The following is a 25,747-nucleotide window of genomic DNA, read 5'->3' on the forward strand; positions in this document are numbered from 1 at the left end:
GCTTCATGGAAATTGACATCATGCTTTTGTGTAGCGTAGAGTCTTGTGAACGGTATTCAGTCGGTTTTAACCCTTAAACTTCAGCGTAGAGTCTTGTGAACGGTATTCAGTCGGTTTTGACCCTTAAACTTCAGCGTAGAGTCTTGTGAACGGTATTCAGTCGGTTTTAACCCTTAAACTTCAGCGTAGAGTCTTGTGAACGATAGTCAGTCGGATTTGACCCTTAAACTTCAGCGTAGAGTCTTGTGAACTGTATTCAGTCGGTTTTAACCCTTAAACATCAGCGTAGAGTCTTGTGAACGGTATTCAGTCGTTTTTAACCCTTAAACATCAGCGTAGAGTCTTGTGAACAGTATTCAGTCGTTTTTAACCCTTAAACATCAGCGTAGAGTCTTGTGAACAGTATTCAGTCGTTTTTAACCCTTAAACTTCAGCGTAGAGTCTTGTGAATGGTATTCAGTCGGCTTTGACCCTTAAACTTCAGCGTAGAGTCTTGTGAACGGTATTCAGTCGGTTTTGACCCTTAAACTTCAGCGTAGAGTCTTGTGAACTGTATTCAGTCGGTTTTAACCCTTAAACTTCAGCGTAGAGTCTTGTGAACGGTATTCAGTCGGTTTTGACCCTTAAACTTCAGCGTAGAGTCTTGTGAACTGTATTCAGTCGGTTTTAACCCTTAAACTTCAGCGTAGAGTCTTGTGAACGATAGTCAGTCGGATTTGACCCTTAAACTTCAGCGTAGAGTCTTGTGAACTGTATTCAGTCGGTTTTAACCCTTAAACATCAGCGTAGAGTCTTGTGAACGGTATTCAGTCGTTTTTAACCCTTAAACATCAGCGTAGAGTCTTGTGAACAGTATTCAGTCGTTTTTAACCCTTAAACATCAGCGTAGAGTCTTGTGAACAGTATTCAGTCGGCTTTGACCCTTAAACTTCAGCGTAGAGTCTTGTGAACGGTATTCAGTCGGTTTTGACCCTTAAACTTCAGCGTAGAGTCTTGTGAACGGTATTCAGTTGGTTTTGACCCTTAAACTTCAGCGTAGAGTCTTGTGAACTGTATTCAGTCGGTTTTAACCCTTAAACTTCAGCGTAGAGTCTTGTGAACGATATTCAGTCGGATTTGACCCTTAAACTTCAGCGTAGAGTCTTGTGAATGGTATTCAATTGGTTTTGACCCTTAAACTTCAGTGTAGAGTCTTGTGAACGGTATTCAGTTGGTTTTGACCCTTAAACTTCAGCGTAGAGTCTTGTGAACGGTATTCAGTCGGTTTTATCCCTTAAACTTCAGCGTGGAGTCTTGTGAATGGTATTCAGTCGGCTTTAACCCTTAAATGACAGCGTAGAGTCTTGTGAACGATAGTCAGTCGGATTTGACCCTTAAACTTCAGCGTAGAGTCTTGTGAACTGTATTCAGTCGGTTTTAACCCTTAAACATCAGCGTAGAGTCTTGTGAACGGTATTCAGTCGTTTTTAACCCTTAAACATCAGCGTAGAGTCTTGTGAACAGTATTCAGTCGTTTTTAACCCTTAAACATCAGCGTAGAGTCTTGTGAACAGTATTCAGTCGGCTTTGACCCTTAAACTTCAGCGTAGAGTCTTGTGAACGGTATTCAGTCGGTTTTGACCCTTAAACTTCAGCGTAGAGTCTTGTGAACGGTATTCAGTTGGTTTTGACCCTTAAACTTCAGCGTAGAGTCTTGTGAACTGTATTCAGTCGGTTTTAACCCTTAAACTTCAGCGTAGAGTCTTGTGAACGATATTCAGTCGGATTTGACCCTTAAACTTCAGCGTAGAGTCTTGTGAATGGTATTCAATTGGTTTTGACCCTTAAACTTCAGTGTAGAGTCTTGTGAACGGTATTCAGTTGGTTTTGACCCTTAAACTTCAGCGTAGAGTCTTGTGAACGGTATTCAGTCGGTTTTATCCCTTAAACTTCAGCGTGGAGTCTTGTGAATGGTATTCAGTCGGCTTTAACCCTTAAATGACAGCGTAGAGTCTTGTGAACGGTATTCAGTTGGTTTTGACCCTTGAACTTCAGCGTAGAGTCTTGTGAACGGTATTCAGTCGGTTTTAACCCTTAAATGACAGCGTAGAGTCTTGTGAACGGTATTCAGTCGGTTTTAACCCTTAAACTTCAGCGTAGTCTTGTGAATGGTATTCAGTCGGTTTTAACCCTTAAATGACAGCGTAGAGTCTTGTGAACTGTATTCAGTCGGTTTTAACCCTTAAACATCAGCGTAGAGTCTTGTGAACGGTATTCAGTCGTTTTTAACCCTTAAACATCAGCGTAGAGTCTTGTGAACAGTATTCAGTCGTTTTTAAACCTTAAACATCAGCGTAGAGTCTTGTGAACAGTATTCAGTCGTTTTTAACCCTTAAACTTCAGCGTAGAGTCTTGTGAATGGTATTCAGTCGGCTTTGACCCTTAAACTTCAGCGTAGAGTCTTGTGAACGGTATTCAGTCGGTTTTGACCCTTAAACTTCAGCGTAGAGTCTTGTGAACGATATTCAGTCGGATTTGACCCTTAAACTTCAGCGTAGAGTCTTGTGAATGGTATTCAGTTGGTTTTGACCCTTAAACTTCAGTGTAGAGTCTTGTGAACGGTATTCAGTTGGTTTTGACCCTTAAACTTCAGCGTAGAGTCTTGTGAACTGTATTCAGTTGGTTTTAACCCTTAAATGACAGCGTAGTGTCTTGTGAACGGTATTCAGTTGGTTTTGACCCTTAAACTTCAGCGTAGAGTCTTGTGAACGGTATTCAGTCGGTTTTATCCCTTAAACTTCAGCGTAGTCTTGTGAATGGTATTCAGTCGGTTTTAACCCTTAAATGACAGCGTAGAGTCTTGTGAACGGTATTCAGTTGATTTTGACCCTTAAACTTCAGCGTAGAGTCTTGTGAACGGTATTCAGTCGGTTTTATCCCTTAAACTTCAGCGTAGTCTTGTGAATGGTATTCAGTCGGTTTTAACCCTTAAATGACAGCGTAGAGTCTTGTGAACGGTATTCAGTTGATTTTGACCCTTAAACTTCAGCGTAGAGTCTTGTGAACTGTATTCAGTCGGTTTTAACCCTTAAACATCAGCGTAGAGTCTTGTGAACGGTATTCAGTCGTTTTTAACCCTTAAACATCAGCGTAGAGTCTTGTGAACAGTATTCAGTCGTTTTTAACCCTTAAACATCAGCGTAGAGTCTTGTGAACGGTATTCAGTCGTTTTTAACCCTAAAACTTCAGCGTAGAGTCTTGTGAACGGTATTCAGTCGGCTTTGACCCTTAAACTTCAGCGTAGAGTCTTGTGAACGGTATTCAGTCGGTTTTGACCCTTAAACTTCAGCGTAGAGTCTTGTGAACGGTATTCAGTTGGTTTTGACCCTTAAACTTCAGCGTAGAGTCTTGTGAACTGTATTCAGTCGGTTTTAACCCTTAAACATCAGCGTAGAGTCTTGTGAACGGTATTCAGTTGATTTTGACCCTTAAACTTCAGCGTAGAGTCTTGTGAACTGTATTCAGTCGGTTTTAACCCTTAAACATCAGCGTAGAGTCTTGTGAACGGTATTCAGTTGATTTTGACCCTTAAACTTCAGCGTAGAGTCTTGTGAACTGTATTCAGTCGGCTTTGACCCTTAAACTTCAGCGTAGAGTCTTGTGAACGGTATTCAGTTGGTTTTGACCCTTAAACTTCAGCGTAGAGTCTTGTGAACGGTATTCAGTTGGTTTTGACCCTTAAACTTCAGCGTAGAGTCTTGTGAACTGTATTCAGTCGGTTTTAACCCTTAAACTTCAGCGTAGAGTCTTGTGAACGATATTCAGTCGGATTTGACCCTTAAACTTCAGCGTAGAGTCTTGTGAATGGTATTCAATTGGTTTTGACCCTTAAACTTCAGTGTAGAGTCTTGTGAACGGTATTCAGTTGGTTTTGACCCTTAAACTTCAGCGTAGAGTCTTGTGAACTGTATTCAGTTGGTTTTGACCCTTAAACTTCAGCGTAGAGTCTTGTGAACGGTATTCAGTCGGTTTTATCCCTTAAACTTCAGCGTGGAGTCTTGTGAATGGTATTCAGTCGGTTTTAACCCTTAAATGACAGCGTAGAGTCTTGTGAACGGTATTCAGTTGGTTTTGACCCTTAAACTTCAGCGTAGAGTCTTGTGAACGGTATTCAGTCGGTTTTAACCCTTAAATGACAGCGTAGAGTCTTGTGAACGGTATTCAGTCGGTTTTAACCCTTAAACTTCAGCGTAGTCTTGTGAATGGTATTCAGTCGGTTTTAACCCTTAAATGACAGCGTAGAGTCTTGTGAACGGTATTCAGTTGATTTTGACCCTTAAACTTCAGCGTAGAGTCTTGTGAACTGTATTCAGTCGGTTTTAACCCTTAAACATCAGCGTAGAGTCTTGTGAACGGTATTCAGTCGTTTTTAACCCTTAAACATCAGCGTAGAGTCTTGTGAACGGTATTCAGTCGTTTTTAACCCTTAAACATCAGCGTAGAGTCTTGTGAACAGTATTCAGTCGTTTTTAACCCTTAAACTTCAGCGTAGAGTCTTGTGAATGGTATTCAGTCGGCTTTGACCCTTAAACTTCAGCGTAGAGTCTTGTGAACGGTATTCAGTCGGTTTTGACCCTTAAACTTCAGCGTAGAGTCTTGTGAACGGTATTCAGTTGGTTTTGACCCTTAAACTTCAGCGTAGAGTCTTGTGAACTGTATTCAGTCGGTTTTAACCCTTAAACTTCAGCGTAGAGTCTTGTGAACGATATTCAGTCGGATTTGACCCTTAAACTTCAGCGTAGAGTCTTGTGAATGGTATTCAGTTGGTTTTGACCCTTAAACTTCAGTGTAGAGTCTTGTGAACGGTATTCAGTTGGTTTTGACCCTTAAACTTCAGCGTAGAGTCTTGTGAACTGTATTCAGTTGGTTTTGACCCTTAAACTTCAGCGTAGAGTCTTGTGAACGGTATTCAGTCGGTTTTATCCCTTAAACATCAGCGTAGTCTTGTGAATGGTATTCAGTCGGTTTTAACCCTTAAATGACAGCGTAGAGTCTTGTGAACAGTATTCAGTTGGTTTTGACCCTTAAACTTCAGCGTAGAGTCTTGTGAACGGTATTCAGTCGGCTTTGACCCTTAAACTTCAGCGTAGAGTCTTGTGAACGGTATTCAGTCGGTTTTGACCCTTAAACTTCAGCGTAGAGTCTTGTGAACGGTATTCAGTTGGTTTTGACCCTTAAACTTCAGCGTAGAGTCTTGTGAACTGTATTCAGTCGGTTTTAACCCTTAAACTTCAGCGTAGAGTCTTGTGAACGATATTCAGTCGGATTTGACCCTTAAACTTCAGCGTAGAGTCTTGTGAATGGTATTCAGTTGGTTTTGACCCTTAAACTTCAGTGTAGAGTCTTGTGAACGGTATTCAGTTGGTTTTGACCCTTAAACTTCAGCGTAGAGTCTTGTGAACTGTATTCAGTTGGTTTTGACCCTTAAACTTCAGCGTAGAGTCTTGTGAACGGTATTCAGTCGGTTTTATCCCTTAAACTTCAGCGTAGTCTTGTTAATGGTATTCAGTCGGTTTTAACCCTTAAATGACAGCGTAGAGTCTTGTGAACGGTATTCATTTGGTTTTGACCCTTAAACTTCAGCGTAGAGTCTTGTGAACTGTATTCAGTTGGTTTTGACCCTTAAACTTCAGCGTAGAGTCTTGTGAACGGTATTCAGTTGGTTTTGACCCTTAAAGGACAGCATAGAGTCAGTTTTTACCCTTAAACATCAGCGTAGAGTGTTGTGACACACATGTGGACACGGCTTACACAAGGATCAACAAAAACTTTGTTTGGTCCAGAATTAACACTCGCCAAACACAAAATGCAAGTAAAATTGGCTTTGATGAGTAAAAGAAAATTCCATTTGGTTGGTACCTTTATAAGGGACTGTAAAATTAAATGGTTTATGTATATCAAATTCTAAGAATGAGAGTCTGACAAATGGTCTACTAAAGAAAACACGACTAGCATGCTGCTTGTTCTTCATTGAACTTTGGCCTCAGTGAAAAATATGCCATCGGAATTTTAACTTGGATGCTATTTTCTTTTTTCTTTTCAATCCAAATGCACAGGACTGCTCGAGACTTGCATTAGAAAAGAACAAAAGTATGTCTGATAGTTTGATAAATAGTAATTTGCTAAGGATTGTTTTTTATAAGGCATGCTTGGTGCAGGTCAGTTAGCTGATGGTGACAGTCTCTTTGTTAACAGTATCTGGTGTTTGTAAATTGGCAGAGAGGGGCGAGCGTAGATCAGAGTCACAGGCCGCCGCACTACTGATATGTGTAATAGTAAGAAGGTGATGTAATTTCCAAGTAAAACAGAGAACACATTCATTGGCCAAAACACACATACACCTTCATCTCTTATTTCGTGGTCACGTGAGCCGCTATGAGAAATAGACTAGGCTTTTGAGCATTATCTCACCTCAAAGTCTCAACCCGTTAGTCATTTGTGTTGTTTATTCGAGGGCTTGCACATTCACTGAGTGCTACTCAAAGAGTTAAAAATAACCACTTGCATCATGCAGTCAACAATGTCCACTTGCATCATGGATCAAAACCAGCAGTGAAGCTCTTTTAGAAATTACCACAAAATATTAACCACATGATCTCATTTCATACTGTACATACCATTTGTAAGCAGAAAAAAGGAGGCACAGGACCTGAATGAAAACACAACGTGCCTCACAGATTATTTTCACTTTATGACTTCTAAGTTCAGTCATCTTCTAAATCTGATGCTTAGCATTCAGTTTACTATTAATTAACCCTTTTTTGGTGGTTAGAATTTATTTAAAGAGTCACCTTCATGTTCTTCCAAACCCTTATGACTTCCTTCATACTGGAACACAAAAGAAGATATTGTGATGAATCTACAAGTTGCTAATTTTTAAATAATGAAAGCAAACAGCGACCAGGGGCTTGCAAAAAAGCACTATGAAGGTATCATATACATAGACCATATGACATTTGCATTATATTTCAAGTCTTCTGAAGCCATACAGAAATTTTAATCGTTACACTCACAAAAATATTTTAACCTATTATTAAGATGTATCCATTTCAATTTAATAACAAATTTCCATCTAATTGAAGTTTTATTAATTACATTTTCTTCAAGACCATTCAATTCGATTTGATGTAAATTTGTTATTAAATTGAAATGGTTACATCTTAAAAATAGGTTAAAATATTTTTGTGAGTGAATATGCAGAACATCTTGCACTCCTCTGCAGCTCTAAAATCTTGTGCTGCGTCAGGTTTTTTTATTTTTACAGTATTCATCTTTACCTACAGTAGGATAATCCTGTAATCACTTATCTCTGCTGTACTCTAATATATCAGCATCTTCTGGCACCCTTATTCCTGTTTCGTGTCTTAAATATGGAGCACAACTGGCCCGCACCTGCCCTTCTGCGCTCCTCTCCTCCGTTTCCTGTGTTTACAGTGTTCCTGTGACATTACCAGTGCTCTGATTGCAGGAAGACTTTACAGAAACTCTGGGTAATGTCACCTGGCAGGAGACAGCTCTGTGAGGAGGGATGTGGAGTGGGGATGGGGGGTCTTATTATCTACTGGGAACACAAAACTGGCATGAAATCAGCAAATGGCCTGTTTAGCACAACCAACTCTGAAGCGAACAGTGTGGGTTTATACTGTAGGATACATCAATGAACAGCTTGTCAATGTAACCGAGTTAGACTGCAAAAGGTGTGCTGTATCAGGGGTTTCATTATTGTTTACTGTCATCCTGCAACAAACACATTTCAATTTGAAAATGTTTTTCTTCAGGTTTTCTAATGTAACAGTACTCTAACAAAGGGTTAAAAAAATAGTTACTTCAACTTAAAGCTACACTATGTAACGTGTGGTTGAAGATACTTGCGGAGGAACATTGTTTTGGTAATTGCACGAGTCGTGATTTGGCTCTGATCTTCTGCTCGGATGAATCTGATGGAACCATGGTTACAGGTGATCTTATATCAGAGCGAACGTCACTAACAACAACAAAACTCGCCCCTCCCCTCAAAAAAATCATTAAATAAATAATGAAAGGAAGAACAAGACGGATCTTAATAGCAGGTAATTAGCTAATAATCTTCTGCTGTGGTTTTAGACTTTACAAAAGTTAGGCAACGATGACATTAGACCATTGCTAGTCATATCAGATAAAGTCAAACGGTGGAAACTATTATAACTTAGCTAGCAGACAAATAGACTAAGGCAGTAACTGGTTTATAGATTGGTGTTGTTACCAGCATAAAGTCATTTTTTTCCATTGTTCTTCCTCGAAAATGAAATCAAGCACTGCAGTACCACAATCCATAATAAAATGCCCCATTAAAGTGGCTAACGCTATCGAAGGGATTACTGCGCTAAGAGAGCTAACTGGCTAACTGTCAGTCCAATAAAATATCTTACCTGTCGAGCGAGATTAACTCCCATCTCTGGGTTGGTTTTAAATCCTTTCAGATCACCTCTGAAAAAGCCAAGCTGATGTAGTTTGGTGTTTTATTATTACGGGCTCTGTTACTTTCCATTTTTGCTTGCAGACATTTTCTTTATTTGGAAAACGGGTGATTCCCCAGACTGAATGACTCATGGTCAATGTCACTCATTTGTCTTGACTACAAGCTTTCAGCTTCAAACTACTACAACACCCATCACTACACACACACACCAGCCTATAGGAGCTCCGGACCTTCTTTTCTTTATTTATGGACATGACGTAAACATACATGGAAGTATGCAATTCCCCACCAAATCCATCCCGACAGCTCTTTAATATAAATCATTATTATAGGCTCACCGTAGTGAATTGGGGTAAGGCAAAAACATGGTTTGGAAGACGAATTGTTACATAGTTTAGTTTTAATACAAAGAAAATATTTTACAGATAATATTGTATTCATTTCTTGTGGCTTTAGTGCAATATAAATGTCAACTATGTATTTATACAAAGAACATTCTTACTATTTTTCTATGTATAAATGTATAAATAAGTCTTTACACATGAAAATATGTGGAATAACTGTCTTTAAATTTTGGAAATGGGTCCCTTGCTAAAAGATCATTATATTTAGGGGTCTTTGGCATCAAAATATTTGAAAACCCCTGTGCTAGATCAGTGGTTCTCAACTGGTTTCACGTCAGGATACAGATTTTACATTGGACATCAAGTGGTGACACAACACAGCACCAAAACGTTTTCTTGTACAAAAGTACAAAAATGTTCTTAAAATAAAAATATGTTTAAGTGATTTCATTTTAATGAATAAATGTGTATATCTTTTATTTATTAAGCCGATAAATCACAACACAAAACACATTGTGGTTATTATTTTAATAACTTGAATTTAATAAGTTATTATTCAATAACTTGAATTGCTATCCTAGTTTGTCTTTCTGGCCAGTTTGAAAAACCTGTTGATGTCACTCTGTTGTCATTTGACCTGTACGATAACCCAAGAATAATCTTTGTATTTGATTTCAATTATACAAGCGATCCCTCTACTAACATTCATGGAACAAATGAACTACACACAAGAGTCCTGGCAAACATCAGCCATAATGTGAAATCCACCTCAAAACATTGCAGTAGGAAAAATGACATCATCCAGAAGAAAACCAAAGAGTTGATTAGCATTTCAAATCTCAGAGACTGGGGCTTTCCACCTCACGAGAGGAGAACAGAATGAAAGGGTGACTGAGAGACAAAAAACTCCAAAGTCCCTTTCTGGCTATTTTCTATTTATACAAGCATCATAAAAGTGCAGCTCCTATCTACTTGAATGGGGAAATACCGCAAACTCCAAAAAAAAGGTTGTTCAAGATTATGATCAAAAAACATTTCAAATCAACAGTAAAATTAGCTAAATCATGCTAAAAAATGCTATTCTTCAGGCTGGCCCAGTTAATGCACATGCACATTCTCAAGTTAACTGGCAATGTCTGTATGTAAAAGGTGATTGGCTGGTTTTTTAGTCAAGTCGTTTTTATTTGTATAGCGCCATTCACAACACACATAGTTTCAAAGAATCTTTACAGAATATCAGGAATGAACACAAAATGAAACTTTAATATCTTTTAAGTCTTAGAGTCATTATTGTGTAGTTTGATAAAATACGATTGTGAATTGTGTTTAAAACAAAATAATTAAATAATAATTGTATTAATAACCGCAGTGAGTAGCTGAATGCGAATGGGGCAAGGAACACAAAACTCCAAAATAACCTTGGGAGAAACCTCACTGTGGGGGCCAGTTCCCCTCTGACTAACATCATGAATATAATGTAAATAATACTCATGTATAGTGCAAGTCATGGATTAAAATGATTAAACTAAGTGTTAAGGGTCAGTGTTTAAACAAAGATTTAGTATGAACTATAAGATTAATGACTAATGTCTTTGAAGTTCCTCCTGAATTAACTGCAAAAGTTCATATAGATGTATTGTCATTTGTTAATTGGCTGATGAAAGCTTTTGTGGCAATTAATTGTTAGTCTGTGTATTCCATTATAAGAGTGTAGTCCATCATTAGACCAAGGTGATGCAGGCAGATATCAGTGAGGTGCATTGCAGTTCAACCTGGCCGGTCATTTCAGTGAGGTCCATCCTAAATCCAAGATTCAGACAATGGCATATGAATTATCTGATGTCTTCTGGTTGGAGTTGGCATCAGTTCATCCTCTGAAGTCCATCGCAATAGACTGAAGTGATGTTTGGCTGGTACCGGCTTCTATTAGTCATCATCACACAGTGAATCGTAGCAGTGGAGTCCAACATGAAGCAGGAATGGAGCTGGATCCAGCCGGTTCTGGTGACCTCAGGATAGGAGTCCCGAGGTTGAGACAAGGAAACAAATAAATTAATATTGGTATAGATGCCATTCAATTTATTGCAGAGTTATAGATTTTGAAGATGATGTAACAATACATCCATCAAGAGTCAAATTATATTTTAGCGGCTTATTTTTAGAGTTTTTTGGTATAACAATTATTACCTCTGTTTTGTCGGAATTGAGTAAAAGGAAATTTCTGGCCATCCAATCATTTAATTAATTGATACACTCTACTAATTTGGAGAATTGTGAAGGTCAGGTTTTGAAGAAATTTAAAATTGGGTATCGTCATCATAACAGTGGAAACTTATTCCACGATTCCTGATAATATCTCCCAGGGGAAGCATATACAAGGAGAAAAGCAGAGGCCCTAAATCTGATCCCGGTGGCACTCCATACTTTACTTTTTTTGGTTTGACAATTCCTCATTTACACAGACAAAGGTTGCGGTCTGCTAAATAGGACCTAAACCATACTAATGCAACTCCACAAATGCCAACGTAATTCTCCAGTCAATTCAAGAGAATGTCGTGAACTATCATGTTGAATGCAGCACTAAGATCTAAAATCAGATGATAAGAGCAAGTCATTTGTAACTCTGACATGTGCAGTCCATGTACAGTGATGAGGCCTAAATCCTGACTGAAATTCTTCATATATACTATTTCTCTAGTTGGCATAGTGGCTAAAGCACAGGGCTGTTAATCAGAAGGTTGTTGGTTCGAACCCCACAGCCACCACCATTGTGCCCTTGAGCAAGGCACTTAACTCCAGGTTGCTCCACAGGGATGTCCCTGTAATAATTGCACTGTAAGTCGCTTTGGATAAAAGCATCTGCCAAATGCATAAATGTAAATGTTCTCTGTAGAAATGAACATATTTGGGAGAATACTACTTTTCTAGTATTTTTGACATGAACAGGAGTTTTGAAATCGGTCTATAATTAGTCAGTTCTCCAGGATTAAGTTGTGGCTTCTTAATAAGCGGTTTGATAACTGCCATTTTAAAGTTTCTTGGGACATGTCCTATGGATAGCAAGGAGTTAATAATATTAAGAAGAGGTTCTGAGATTACAGGGAATACCTCTTTTAAGAGCTTAGTTGGTATTGGATCTAACAAACATGTTGTGGCTTTTGATGTTATGATAAGTTTTGTTAGCTCTTCATGACCTATGACAGCAAAGGATACAAGTTGCACATTAGGAAAATTATGAGACACTGTAGGTTCTGAGGTGCTATGACAGATTATTGCATAATTTCAATTTTATTTCTGATTATTTTTATTTTATCAGTAAAGAAATTAATGAAGTCATTACTCTTGTGCAGCGACGTAATATCTGGTTCTGTTGAGGCTTTATTCCTAACCAATTCAGTCACAGACCTGAATAACTACCTAGGATTGTTATGGTTATTTTCTGTGAGTTTACTAAAATATGCTGGCAGCTTTTAGTGCCTGTCTGTAGCTACAGACACTATCCTTCAACACACTGCAAAATACCTCTAATTTTGTATTCTTCCACTTGCATTCCTTGAGAGCATGAGTGAGATCATGGTACTATGGTGCAAGGCTTTTTTCTTTAATTTTCTTTAAACGAAGGGGGGAGACACTATCAAGAGTGCTAGAGATGACTGTATTTATATTTTATGTTATTTCATCAAGTTCTTCTGAGCTTTGGGGTTTACTGAGTGTATGTGATAGATCTGGAAGATTATTAGTGAACTTATCTATAGTGGTCAAAAGAATAGTACTACCTGAATGATAGCATGGTGTAGATTGAGTAACATTATCTGATCACAGCATACAAGAGATGAGGCAATGATCTGAGATGTCATCACTCTGCGGTATAATTTCTATTGTATCAACATCAACACCATATGACAGAAATAAATCTAGCATATGATTATGGCGACGAGTTGGTCTGTTTACATTTTGTCTGACTCAAACAGAGTTGAGAATATCGATAAATGCGAATCCCAATGTGTCATTTTCATTATATATGTGAATGTTGAAGTCACCAACAATTAAAGCTCTATCTACAGTAAATACAAGATCAAATTTGGAAATCAGAATAAGGCCCAGGTGATTTTTATACTGTAGCAAGAGTAAACGACGAATGAGTTTTTTATTTCTATCTATATCTGACGGTGTTACGTTAATCATTATTAGTTGAAAAGACTTAAACTTATATCCTGTCCCACTAAAATTTTCACTGTAAATTGTAGCAACACCTCCTCCTCGAACCTTCAGACGAGGCTCATGTTTATAACAATAACCTTGGGGATTAGATTCATTTAAACTAATATATTCATCTGGTTTAAGCCAGGTTTTAGTCAGAGCGCATCCAAACTATGGATATCTGTAATAATTTAATTTACAATTAGTGCTTTGGTGGAAAGAGATTGTCTAGGTTACGGATGTAACCTCCGTTCCCTGATGGAGGGAACGAGACGTTGTGTCGAAGAAGTGGTCTATGAGAAAAGGGTAATGAGAAATTGGCAGACAGAATTTGCATGTCCCGCCCCCGGACATACAGGTATAAAGGGAGGGAAATGTGTCTGTTTCATTCAGGATTTTTCTGTGGAGCCGACAATGAGGTTCGGCTACAACAGTGGCTCGGTTCAGTGACGTGGCCGGGAGGACACAATGTCTCGTTCCCTCCATCAGGGAATGGAGGTTACATCCGTAACTAAACGTTCCCCGTCTGTCGCTCACTTCGACGTTGTGTCGAAAAAGCGACACTAGTGGTCCAAGTTAAATCACGCCATGTGCTGAGCCGTGTACGTTTACTGCTGACACAGGAGCGGGCAGGTATTTTACGTGCCAAAGTGACCAGCTGTGCCAGGCTGCACGTACCCTTCCCCAATGTCCCATAAAATCGTCAAAGCCTTATGGTTCTTTACCCCCGACAGGGGGGAACAAGGCAATGTGCCAAGCATGGGAGCAGGCCGCACCAGCCGCGCCTTTTCTCTCTCTATGTTTCTCGCATAGAGTTAAAGGCTGGGGCCATCTTAACGCTATCATACGCACTCGGGGAAGGCGATCTTTCCCAGTTTTCCTATTCTTTCAGGGAGGAAAGACCCTGCGGAGACCACACCTGCCCAGACTGGGGGAGTTAAAGAGTGGTGAAATACATCACATGGGCTTTTAGGTAACATGTGGAGAATGGTGCGTTGGCAGATCCTACCTCATTGGGAGGGAGGAGATGCTACAAACACGGTGACCGGGGATCCATGAGAACTGCCCAAGGGAGACGAGGGTCCGCTTGCAAGGGGACCGTACCTAGGAAAATACGCACAGGGGGAAAAGTCCACGTGGGAGCCCGTCCTGTGGAGCACCTATTCCAGTACAGGGTAAATTGAGTACCCGCATTGGTCTAGGTCCGCGAGTTCCTGAATTCGCGGACCAGAGGGCTAGGGTGGAGTCATCCAGGGAGCCGAGTTCATGGGATCTCCTGGGGTAAAGGCGCACTGTATTATCTCTGTGGAGGGAAATGGTGCTATATTCAAGCTGTCCATCCGGAGTTTGTCAGCGTGTACCGAGCTCTAACGGCTCAGACCTGAGAAAACAAGGAACGAAACTGACTTAACCCTGAGATTGCAAAATCTCGCAAATGTATTGGGTGCTGCCCAACCTGCTGATCTGCATATGTCTGCTAGGAAGGTGCCCCTGGCCAGTGCCCATGAGGACGCAACACTTCTTGATGAGTGTGCTCGGACCCGCAAGGGGAGGCACGGCTTGGGTGCGATAGGCCAACGTAATGGTGTCCATTACCCAGTGGGAAAGCGCTTGCAGGTTCACTACCTGGTCCCTGAAGGGAGTGGTGGGAACCTTGGGAACGTAGCCCTGTCGTGGTCTTAGGATCATGTGAGTGTCTGCCTGACCGAACTCCAGGCAGGTGTCGCTAACAGAGAATGCTTACACGTTTTTAAGGAGAGGGCCCTGAGACCGACTGATTCTAGCGGCTTGAAGGGGGTCTCTGAAGGCCCGAGAGGACCACTGAGAGATGAAATGCAAACTGAATTGCATAAAAGGACGTTCAACGCCGCTGTGTATTTGCTCTTTTAGAGAAATAACTCTTTTAACTGTGTTGTCGAAGCACCCAGGGGCAAAGCTGCACTGCCTTGCAGAGAAGGAGAAAGCCGCTGATATGCGCCGTAGATCCAACAGCAATCGCACTCAGAGATGGGAGGAACAGTGTGCGACACCGAAGTGCGGGACATGCAAATTCTGTCTGCCAATTTCTCATTGGCCTTATCTCATAGATCAGAGATGCAAAAGGCTCTCAAGAGAGACCCCTAGTGTCGCTTCTTCGACATGTCGAAGTGAGCGACAAACGGGGAACTAATGTTTAGTAGTCCTAGCTTCATATGATGTTTAATTATTTTTTGTTTTGTTCAAGTTTAACCTTAATTAAAAAAAATTCTAAATGATATAGTGAGGTTTTTTGTTTTGTAGTTTGGGGAACAGACACAGTCTGTATGAGATATAAAGGTGATACAGTCTCTATGTGTTTTAGTTCATGTGACCTAGTATTGTGAATAATGTACAGAATTTGCTCTTATTGAAAGAAATTGGTACTTTTATTCACCAAAGTGGCATTCAACTGATCACAATGTATAGTAAGGATATTAATAACATGAAAAATTACTATTATAATTTGAACTTCTTAAACTACTTCAAAATCCTCCACATGCAGCAATGACAGCTTTACAGATCCTTGTTTTTCTAGCAGATACTCAGGTGACCTTTCACCCCACACTTCCTGTAGCACTTGATCTTTCACCCCACACTTCCTGTAGCACTTGCCATAGATGTGACTGTCTTGTCGAGCACTTCTCACATACCTTACACTCTAGCTGATCCCACAAAAGCTCAATGGGGTTCAGATCCATTACACTCTTTTCCAATTATCTGTTGTCCAATGTCTGTGTCTCTTTGCCCACTCTAATCTTTTCTTTTTGTTTTTCTGTTTCAAAAGTGTCTTTTTCTTTGCAAATCTGCCCATAAGTCCTGCACCCCTGAGTCTTCTCTTTACTGTTGTACATGAAACTGGTGTTGAGCGGGTAGAATTCAATGAAGCTGTCAGCGGAGGACATGTGAGGTGTCTATTTCTCAAACTAGAGACTCTGATGTACTTATCCTCTTGTTTAGTTGTACATCTGGTCTTCCACATCTCTTTCTGTCCTTGTTAGAGACAGTTGTTCTTTGTCTTTGAAGATTGTAGTGACACCTTTGTATGAAATTCAAATTTCAAGCATTGTATCGCCTTCATTCCTCAAAACAATGATTGACTGATGAGTTTCTAGAGAAAGATGTTTCTTTTTTTTGCCATTTTTGACCTAATTTTTGAGCTTAAGACATGCCAGTCTATTGCATACTGTGACAACTCAAAAACAAACACAGACATTAAGCTTCATTTAATGAACAAATATCTTTCAGCTGTGTTTGATATAATGGCAGGTGATTTTGTAGTATCAAATGATCAATTTAGCATGATTACTCAAGGATAAGGTGTTGGAGTGGTGCTGCTATCTAGATTTGATCAAAAATGACTTTTTTCAAATAGTGATGTGCTGTTTTTTACATCAGTAATGTCCTGACTATACTTTGTTATCAGTTGAATGCCACTTTGGTGAATTACATTTTTCTTAAACAGTAAAATATGTACATTATTACAAACTTTTGACCACCAGTGTATATAATATTGTAAATATATTACATATTTATTTTATTTATTTTCATACACCACTTTGTACAGAATTAACCTCTTGATTATTGCACCATATTTTCCCTAGTTTGTTGTCATTTGTTCCAGCACACAAGTACATTTAATATTTATATTTAGTGTTACACCCTTACACTCCTAGACCATCTTTTATTGCCATCTTGAGAGTCAGAAGTTTATCAGACGCTGAATCTAGAGGTTCAAAGGGCCCTCAAGGACTATTGCTAAATCCCATGAGTTTGCATATCGTCCAAACCGTTCAACGGACGATGCCATCACCACAATTCTCCATCTGGCCCTCACCCACCTAGACAATAAGGACTCATACGTTCGAATGCTGTTCATAGATTTCAGCTCAGCATTCAACACAATCATTCCACAGCACCTGATTGGAAAGCTGAACCTGCTGGGCCTGGACACCTCCCTCTGCAAGTGGATCCTGGACTTCCTGACTGGGAGACCTCAGTCAGTCCGGATCGGGAACAGCATCTCCACCACCAACACACTGAGCACTGGGGCCCCCCAGGGCTGTGTGCTCAGTCCACTGCTGTTCACTCTGCTGACTCACGACTGTGCAGCAATACACAGCTCGAACCACATCGTCAAGTTTGCCGATGACACGACCGTGGTGGGTCTCATCAGCAAGAACGACGAGTCAGCATACAGAGAGGAGGTGCAGCGGCTGACGAACTGGTGTAGAGCCAACAACCTGTCCCTGAATGTCGACAAAACAAAAGAGATGGTTGTTGACTTTAGGAGAGCACAAGGTGAACACACTCCGCTGAACATCGATGGCTCCTCTGTGGAGATCGTCAAAAGCACCAAATTCCTTGGTGTTCACCTGGCGGAGAACCTCACCTGGTCCCTCAACACCAGCTCTATCACCAAGAAAGCCCAGCAGCGTCTCTACTTTCTTCGAAGGCTGAGGAAAGCACATCTCCCACCCCCCATCCTCACTACATTCTATTGAGGGACTATTGAGAGCATCCTGAGCAGCTGCATCACTGCCTGGTTTGGGACTTGCACCATTTTGGACCGCAAAGCCCTGCAGAGGATAGTGAGGACAGCTGAGAAGATCATTGGGGTCTCTCTTCCCTCCATCAATGACATTTACAAAAAACACTGTATCCGCAAAGCAACCAGCATTGTGGACGACCCTACACACCCCTCACACAAACTCTTTACCCTCCTGCCGTCTGGCAAGAGGTACCGAAGCATTCGGGCCCTCACGGCCAGACTGTGTAATAGCTTCTTCCCCCAAGCCATCAGACTCCTCAATACTCAGAGACTGGTTTGACACACACACACACACGCATGTGTCCTGAGTTGCACATTAATTACTGTCACTTTATAACTGTCTGCTACCTCAATAACTGCTATGTGCATAGAACACTATCTCATAGTATGTTATGTTTACGTTTTTAGAAACTGTTATCTTTTTGCACTACTGTGTACTGGTCGGCGCTGCACTGTGTCTATTGTCCTGTTCATTGTCAGACATTTGTTGTACTGTCCCGTACTTTGCACATGTTTGCACGTGCACTTTATATAGGTATATATAGGTATTTTACATAGGTATTTTATTTCGTTGTGTTGTCTCATGTGGTCCTGTGTTGGTCCTTTGTTGTTTTTATGTAGCACCATGGTCCTGGAGGAACGTTGTCTCGTTTTGCTGTGTACTGTACTAACTGTATATGGTTGAAACGATAATAAAAACCACTTGACTTGACTTGACTTAACTTGAAGGGATCCTTGTCCTAGCAGGTCTCAAACACATGGCTCCACGAACGAAGCGAGCGAGCGAGCGAGCAGGGGAAGTTTCCCCATTGGCATCCCGTCAATCAAGGCGTGACAAGCCGATAGAGCGGCCACATAAACCCTGAGAGTGGCGGGGCATGTGTCTGCTGATAATGTTTCCTGTAGAAAGTCCAGAACTTAAGCAATCTGGCAGTTAACTGGATCTGCATTATGTGCACTGCACCATCTTTCAAAGACACCCCATTAATTGGCATAACTTCTTCTAGTAGAGGGAGACCTAACACTTAGAATGGTCTCAATACCTTCAGGTGAAAGCCTAGTGTCCCTCAGTTGGTATCCTTCGGGGGCCAAACATGAAGTTTCCACAGCTCGGGCCAGGGATGAAATATTGTCCCCTGTGCCTGAGACAGAAGGTCCCTCCTGTCCGGAATCGCCCAAGGCGAGCCGTTGAGGAGAGACATTATCTCCGAGAACCATACCCTGTTCGGCCAACACGGCACTATCAGTAAGAGGCAGGACCCTTGCTGGCGAACTCTGGCCAAGACTCCCGGGAGCCGAGGGCCATGTATGTGCCATTGAATCCAGACCCAGGGGGGCTGGGTGACTCAGAGAGAAGTAGAGGGGACATTGCGCTGTCTGTTGGGAGGTGTCCACTTCTGCTCTGTAAAATCTCAACCAGATTTGTTCCACATAGTTTCCACTCCCCAGTCGATATTTTCTGTCTGGACAGTAAATCTGCTCCCACATTCAGGCATCCAAGGATAAAAACTGCCCTGATTGATAGGAGCTTGCCCTGGGCCGAAAGGAGAATCTGCCGTGCCAATCTGTTCAGCTGGCGTGAACGTAGACCTCCTTGATGGTTTATGTAAGAGACTTCTGCTGTGTTGTCCACCCGCACCAGGACATGGCAGCCTCTCAAATACTAGAAGTATTTCAGAGCCAGAAATATAGCCATCAACTCGAGGCAGTTGATGTGCCAATCGAGCTGATGACCCTCCCATTCACCTTAAGCTGGATGACCACTTAAGACCGCTCCCCAGCCCGTCAGGGAGGTGTCTGTCGTTAGCAACTTGCGACAGCAAGACACACCTAGAGTGGGACCCAAAGTGAAGAACCAGTGTCTGAACCACATAGAAAGGGTACGAAGCACGCAACGCGTAACCCTTATCTGCCTTATGGGACTGGCCCTTGGATGAAATCCCATGGCTTTGAGCCACAACTGAAGTGGTCTCATGTGCAGAAGGCCCAAAGTGATCAGCGAGGACGCAGATGCCATGAGACCTAGTATTCGTTTATACTGACAAACAGTGCAACCTTGGCCTGGCCTGACTTTGCTCAGGGTGTTCTGAATGGTCTCGATTCGATCGGGAGACAATTGTGCATGCATCATGATCGAATTCCATACATCCCCCAGATACGTAATTTCCTTAGTGGGAGAGAGAACGCTCTTTTTGACATTGAGTCACAGACCCAGAGAAACCAGATGAGCTAAGACGATATCCCTGTGCTGTAATGCCAGTTCTTGTTACTGTGCTAGTATCAGCCAGTCGTCTATATAATTCAGAATGCGGATGCCCTGGAGTCGCAAAGGAGCCAGTGCTGCATCCATGCACTTCGTGAATGTGCGGGGTGATAGGGCTAGGCCGAATGGAAGAACCCGATATTGGAAAACTTCACCCCTTATTACAAGAAGTATCTGCTGTAATATCCTGACTCTTCTATGGAATCGGAACATGTTCTATGGCCCCTTTGACTAAGAGATTTGGCAGTCCTTTCCACTGTAGACATGCTTGTTCCGGTTTCCAGGTAGTGGAGACCACGCCATTGAAACGCAGAGGACAGCGAGCAAATTTAATTCTGTAGCCTCTTCCTACTGTTCTTAGGACCCACATAGAAACACCTGGCAGTAGCTTCCATGCTGCTAGGTTTTCTGAGATGGGAATACATTTTGACACTTACTGTTGAGGGAATGTCGAGTGTTCCGTGTCCTGGACTACGGCAGGAAGCAACGGAACACCCAATATTTAGCTGGAAACTGCTAACTCCCAAAACACCGGAGGCAGCGGGAATGGAGAGGTTTCGTGGGGGTATCGGGAAGGTACAGGTGGATGTTTCACGTGCCCTGACCCGAAGGGGGCTACCCCCACAAGGCTGGGCGCAAAACCGTCAGGGTTTTCTCTTCTTTGAGATTACGGCCCTGAGGTCTTGATTTGGGGGCTGCTGAGGGCGACGAGCTGGCCCCCAGTCTCTACGAGGGGGTGCGCCATTCGCCACGCTCCGTTTTTGAGCCTCCTTTCTAGAAGGACCGGGGCGGAGCTGGGTGGCTGACGGCCCCTCCCCCTGAGTGCTCCTCATGACTCTTTGCCTCCTGGAACCTGGTGATGACCGTGTTCATAGCGTCACCAAATAAACCAGAAGGTGAAACCGGGGCATCGAGGAGGAAAACGTTGTCCTTGTCTGTGATGCCCGACAGGTTGAGCCATAAGTGTCTTTTCGTGCTGACCAAAGCAGCCATAGACCGGCCATTGGTGCAAGCCATTTGTTTAGTCGCACGGAGAGACAGATCCATGGCCTGACGAAGTTCTGAGAGAGCCTCTTCGTCGACCGTGGTTCCTGCACTCAAGTCTTTCAACAGGTCAGCCTGGTACGCCTGTAAAACTGTCATAGTGTGCAGGGCAGCACCAGCCTGACCTGCTGCCTGATAAGCTTTCCCCACGTAGTGTAGAGGTGGTCCTGCACTGTTTTTTGGGGAGAGTGGGTCTCTTTAGCGATGATGCCAAGCCAGGCGAGAGATAACCCGCAAGTGTCTCTTCTACCGGCAGCATGATGGAATACACCCGTGTCGCAGCACCCACAATAGTTGAATATGTTGACGTCGAGGGCACGAAGACATGGGAAGTATAAGGTTTCCTCCATGAACGCGAAAGCTCGTCATGGAGGTCATCAAAGAAAGGAAGGGACTGATATGGCGTTACCTTCCCTTGGCCACCAGACAGAAATCTGTCCTCCAGTTTGGAGTGCTTGGGGGCTCTCTTTTTTGCGTGGCCAGTCTAATTGAAGTCTTGCCACCGCCCGAGTAACCACCTCGAGTAATTCCTCAGGCGCTTTATTATCATGTGAGGAACGCTCAGAAGTGGGTAGCTCAAAGTCCGCAGACTCAAGATTCAAGATCCCCCTCATGAACGGAAGAGGTGCTGGATCACGAGAAGGACTGGCTGGATCAGGGGAGAGAGCGAGCGATAGGGGCGGACCTGTCTCTCACTCCTCAGCCAGATCCATACGAGAGCCCCACGATGGAAGAGTGGGCGCTGACTCTCGGAAGTAAGCAAGACGAGTGCGAAGCATTTTGACTGCAAACAGATCACAATGCTCACACAGAGTGATCTAAAGACAAAAGATCTGACGATGCACCTGTGGCGCATCTATTTATAGCCCCTGTACCGGTGCATCATGATGATGTCACCGGTGGAGGCTATAAATTCTAGTCAATTTCATTGACGTTTTACACACATATTCACAGCTGGTCACTCCTAAAGACGTTCCCAAAGCTCTAAATCAGCGCAGCATCAAAGCGTAGTTTTTTGATAGGGAACAGGCTGGTTTTCACACAACCTCTGTCATTGATTTAAACAGATTATCCTTCCCCAAACTAATGCCATTGGTTGTGTTAGACATGTTCTAACTGCTCAAACAGACAGAGAACAGTTTAAAAGCACCACAAAGTGATTAAACTCTTCAGAAAGTCAACCTACCAATGGCTTACATATGACTATGTATATTAAACTGAGATACGAGAAATAATTTTAACATCAAAAAATTACACGCTTCACCATTTGAGCATAAGTCACACACTTCTGTACTAAATTGATTCACAACACAAAAAAAGTAATAATAAAAGTAGTGTAAAAAAGGAAAGGCAGCTGAATGTTGCATAAGCTTGTGGTTTTGCAGGCGGCATGCACAGCGTGTCTGGTGTGATGTGTACTGCAGGAGCTCAGCTGGCATCATCTGTTAATATTACATAAATATTCCACATTTGACTCGCCATCGAGCCAGTAAGGAATGTAGTGGATTGCTAATGGATTGTGGTCTGTCATTGACAGTGTGCACACATTCTACAGGAATTTAGACAGAGCAAAACAAAATCTGTACAATTGCTGTTTTATCTTTATTACTATTAATGTATTAAATCAAGGAATACAGATTAAAACATATTAGTTAACCTCTGCATGAATTATACTGTATATGACATTAAATATTTAACATTTATTTTGACATTGTCTGAATATCACTGCATTAAATTACTAAATATCAAAGCAAGTGACACTGTGTATTTGTCAGTCTACAAGTAAACTAATCAACCTAGTCTCAAAGAATGAACATTACTATAACTACATTTCTGCAAACTTTTATATTCCACGTTCTACGTTTCACTGCATTTTCCTGCAGAAATGAACACTAGAGGCGCTACAACAACTGAGTGTTTTATTGACTTAAACACAAATCACGACAACAACGGTTGATTATGACTTCATAAACACATATTTTTCACACTATTACTCACACACTGCTATGTTGCGATATCGAAACTCTTTTACTAAAACACATCATTTGAAAAACGATACATTTTAATGCTTATATTACAGACTTGCCGAAGTGATTAGCTTGCATGCTAGCTCACCTGATAGAGTGTTGGATTTGAACTCAAGTCAAGTACACAAGTTGAAATGTAAGGAACATTTTACTCTTTGAAACTTGCATTTAATATTCACCTTAAAAACCTTGTCTGATTACGACACCATTTCACTCTCTTTTGGCGCCCCCCGCTGGACATTTCACTATGAAACTGAAGCGAAACGTGAAAGAAAGTACATCATTTTGATTTGCAAATATAGTGAAATATTATATGATATACAGTACAGTATATTATATTATATATTTTGTATGGAAATACATACTGATTTGATAAGATGTTTGAGAGAGAATTGTTATGTTGCACTTGTATAGAAATTGTACTTGTTATCCTCTGGACTTCTGCACTTAAGTCCATCAACATTTGACTTGGTATCTATTGCGTCCCAAAATATCAACATTAACGCATTAATTAATCATTCTGATTTAACACTTAATTCAGGCTTTATTCAGATCTGTCACAAGGTTCAAAAATTCACTATAAAGGAGAAGAATACGTGGGCCGATGTTGAGTGCATGTGAAAGAAGAAATAAAATAAAATAAACTGCCAAGCATCCTCTTTTTAATGCTGCACTTTATACTCTGAGAGTAAATTCTTCGCTATCAAAAGTCCATCGTGAAATTCACAATTGGGATAACTGTATTTGGAATTTCGCCTACCGAAGGTAAATGTAACCATGCCTTAAAATTGAGCAACGATGAACTGACCTTTTACCTTTCGATTTACAGATGACCTTTCCTACTGTCCCAAGGGAATAACGTCTAAAGTGTTCCGCTTCAACGTCTCCAGCATGGAGAAGAACGCCACCAACCTGTTCCGGGCAGAATTCCGTGCCCTGCGGGTGCCAAACTCAAGCGCCAAGAGAAACGAACAGCGCATCGAGCTCTACCAGGTGCGTTTCTTTACTTTGAGTGCTTCTCATCACACAATGAGTCGATTTGTTTCATTATCCATTTTAGAGGCTGTTGGCATTTGTGCGCTCATGAAAACTTATGTTACGTAAGTCCTTTCATTTATATACAGTGTCTGTGGTCATACAAAACCTGGAAGTATCCAAGAATTTTTACATCTTAAGGCCCAGAAAAGTCACTTAAATTAATAACATTGTAATAGTCATGGAAATTTTATAGTGAATATAAAACGTAATTTTTCTTCTTTCGGCTGCTCCCATTAGGGGTCGGCACAGCAGACCATCCGTGATCCACATATTTGACTTGGCACAGGTTTTACGCCGGTTGCCCTTCTTGACTTAACCTCCAGTAGCTGGGGGACACTCACTCACACCTACGGGGCAATTTAGAGACTCCAATTAATTTGACCTGCATGTTTTTGGACTTGGGGAAAACCGGAGCACCCGGAGGAAACCCACACGAACATGGGGAGAACATTTAGCGAATATAAAATGTAATTGTTAGATTTTCTCTTGAAGGAATTCACCTTTGTACCGCATTTAAATCTCAGGATATTATTTGTAGTTATGCACTGATATTACAATTCTGGACAATGATAAACTGGATATTATTATTATTATGACCACAAAGCAATAATTGACCAGTGTCTTAAAATTATACAAATTTGTGAAAAAAGAAGAGAATATTATATTTAGGCATCAGAACAATATAATGTCCAGAACGACAGATGGACTAATATTCCATTATTATTACAAGGACCTCTGCGATGCTAGTTAGTTAGTCTGCTAAAAAACCTGCAGTTAAAACAATGGATTTTAATGATTAGTTAGTATTATATAAGCGTTTGTGGGTGTGTGTGGTCTGCAACAGAGTAAGATAAAAAAAAAAAAGCAGTATTAAGTCAAATTAACATACAGTAGAAAGCAATAAACAGTTTGAACATTGTACATTTGCTTCTAAACTAAATTGGATAATGTAGGACACAATTTGAAATTTAGAGCTTTAGTTATCATCATAGATGGATGCACCAGGAGCACCAGGACTTTTCCCGGTGAGTAGTGAGCTGAGGCGACTGAATGGTCGCAGTTTGCAAGCGTTTTTTGAGCTGCTGCGAATACAAAATTACACCACTGATTTTTTTCCAGGGCAGATTTTCAATCCCAGCCCAGTCCTGCCCATTCCCCTTTTCTAAATAGCCAATAGCCTTTAGGTTTCGTCACTGCCATGAATCATGATTTTCTACTTGCTGACACTATTCAGAAACAAGTGTTATTAGGGGGAGGGGCATTTTTGTTCTAGAGAGAATATGATTGGACAAAATGAGGAGTGCAGTATGAGTCATCAATATATTTAGTTTGTTTTCACAGAAATGAAAGATTGTTAATTTTGAATGAGTTTATCTGTTTAAAGTGGATTTGTCAACATTTAGGAGTACACTAGCATGTAGATGACCTCAAAGCTACAGACATGAACTGAAAACTGAAAAACATCTATAACAAATACATATCCAAAGTGTTATGCTTCAGATTCTGAACATTTAGGACACAGAGACAAAGCCAATGACGCTGTCCTGAATTCACATTAAGTGTGTTCGCTCAGGCTTCTCAGTCTTTTATGGGTCTGATCTGAATTCCAGGGGCTGGATGGATTATACAGAAGAACATTTGCACCATTGAACTGAACAAAAGAGGCATTCTGAGAAAGTCAAAGCTTGACTTTCACAGACCGAAGGCTCTAACCACAATATAAAACAATAAAAAAAGTCTCACAGTTCTGAGACTTGTTATATAATA

At 41.2% G+C, this 25,747-nt stretch overlaps 1 protein-coding gene across 1 annotated transcript in view; it reads left to right on the top strand.

Moving 5' to 3' along the window:
* The window catches only part of LOC127662498 (transforming growth factor beta-3 proprotein-like), a 45,345-nt gene that overhangs the window by 5,876 nt on the left and 13,722 nt on the right, over window positions 1-25,747 (top strand). Inside the window, exon 2 of the mRNA XM_052153697.1 lies at window positions 23,772-23,935. Coding sequence (XP_052009657.1) covers window positions 23,772-23,935 — 164 coding nt within the window. The remainder of the gene's footprint in view (window positions 1-23,771; window positions 23,936-25,747) is intronic.

The sequence above is a fragment of the Xyrauchen texanus genome, chromosome 22, assembly GCF_025860055.1.
Source record: "Xyrauchen texanus isolate HMW12.3.18 chromosome 22, RBS_HiC_50CHRs, whole genome shotgun sequence".
NCBI lineage: Eukaryota > Metazoa > Chordata > Actinopteri > Cypriniformes > Catostomidae > Xyrauchen > Xyrauchen texanus.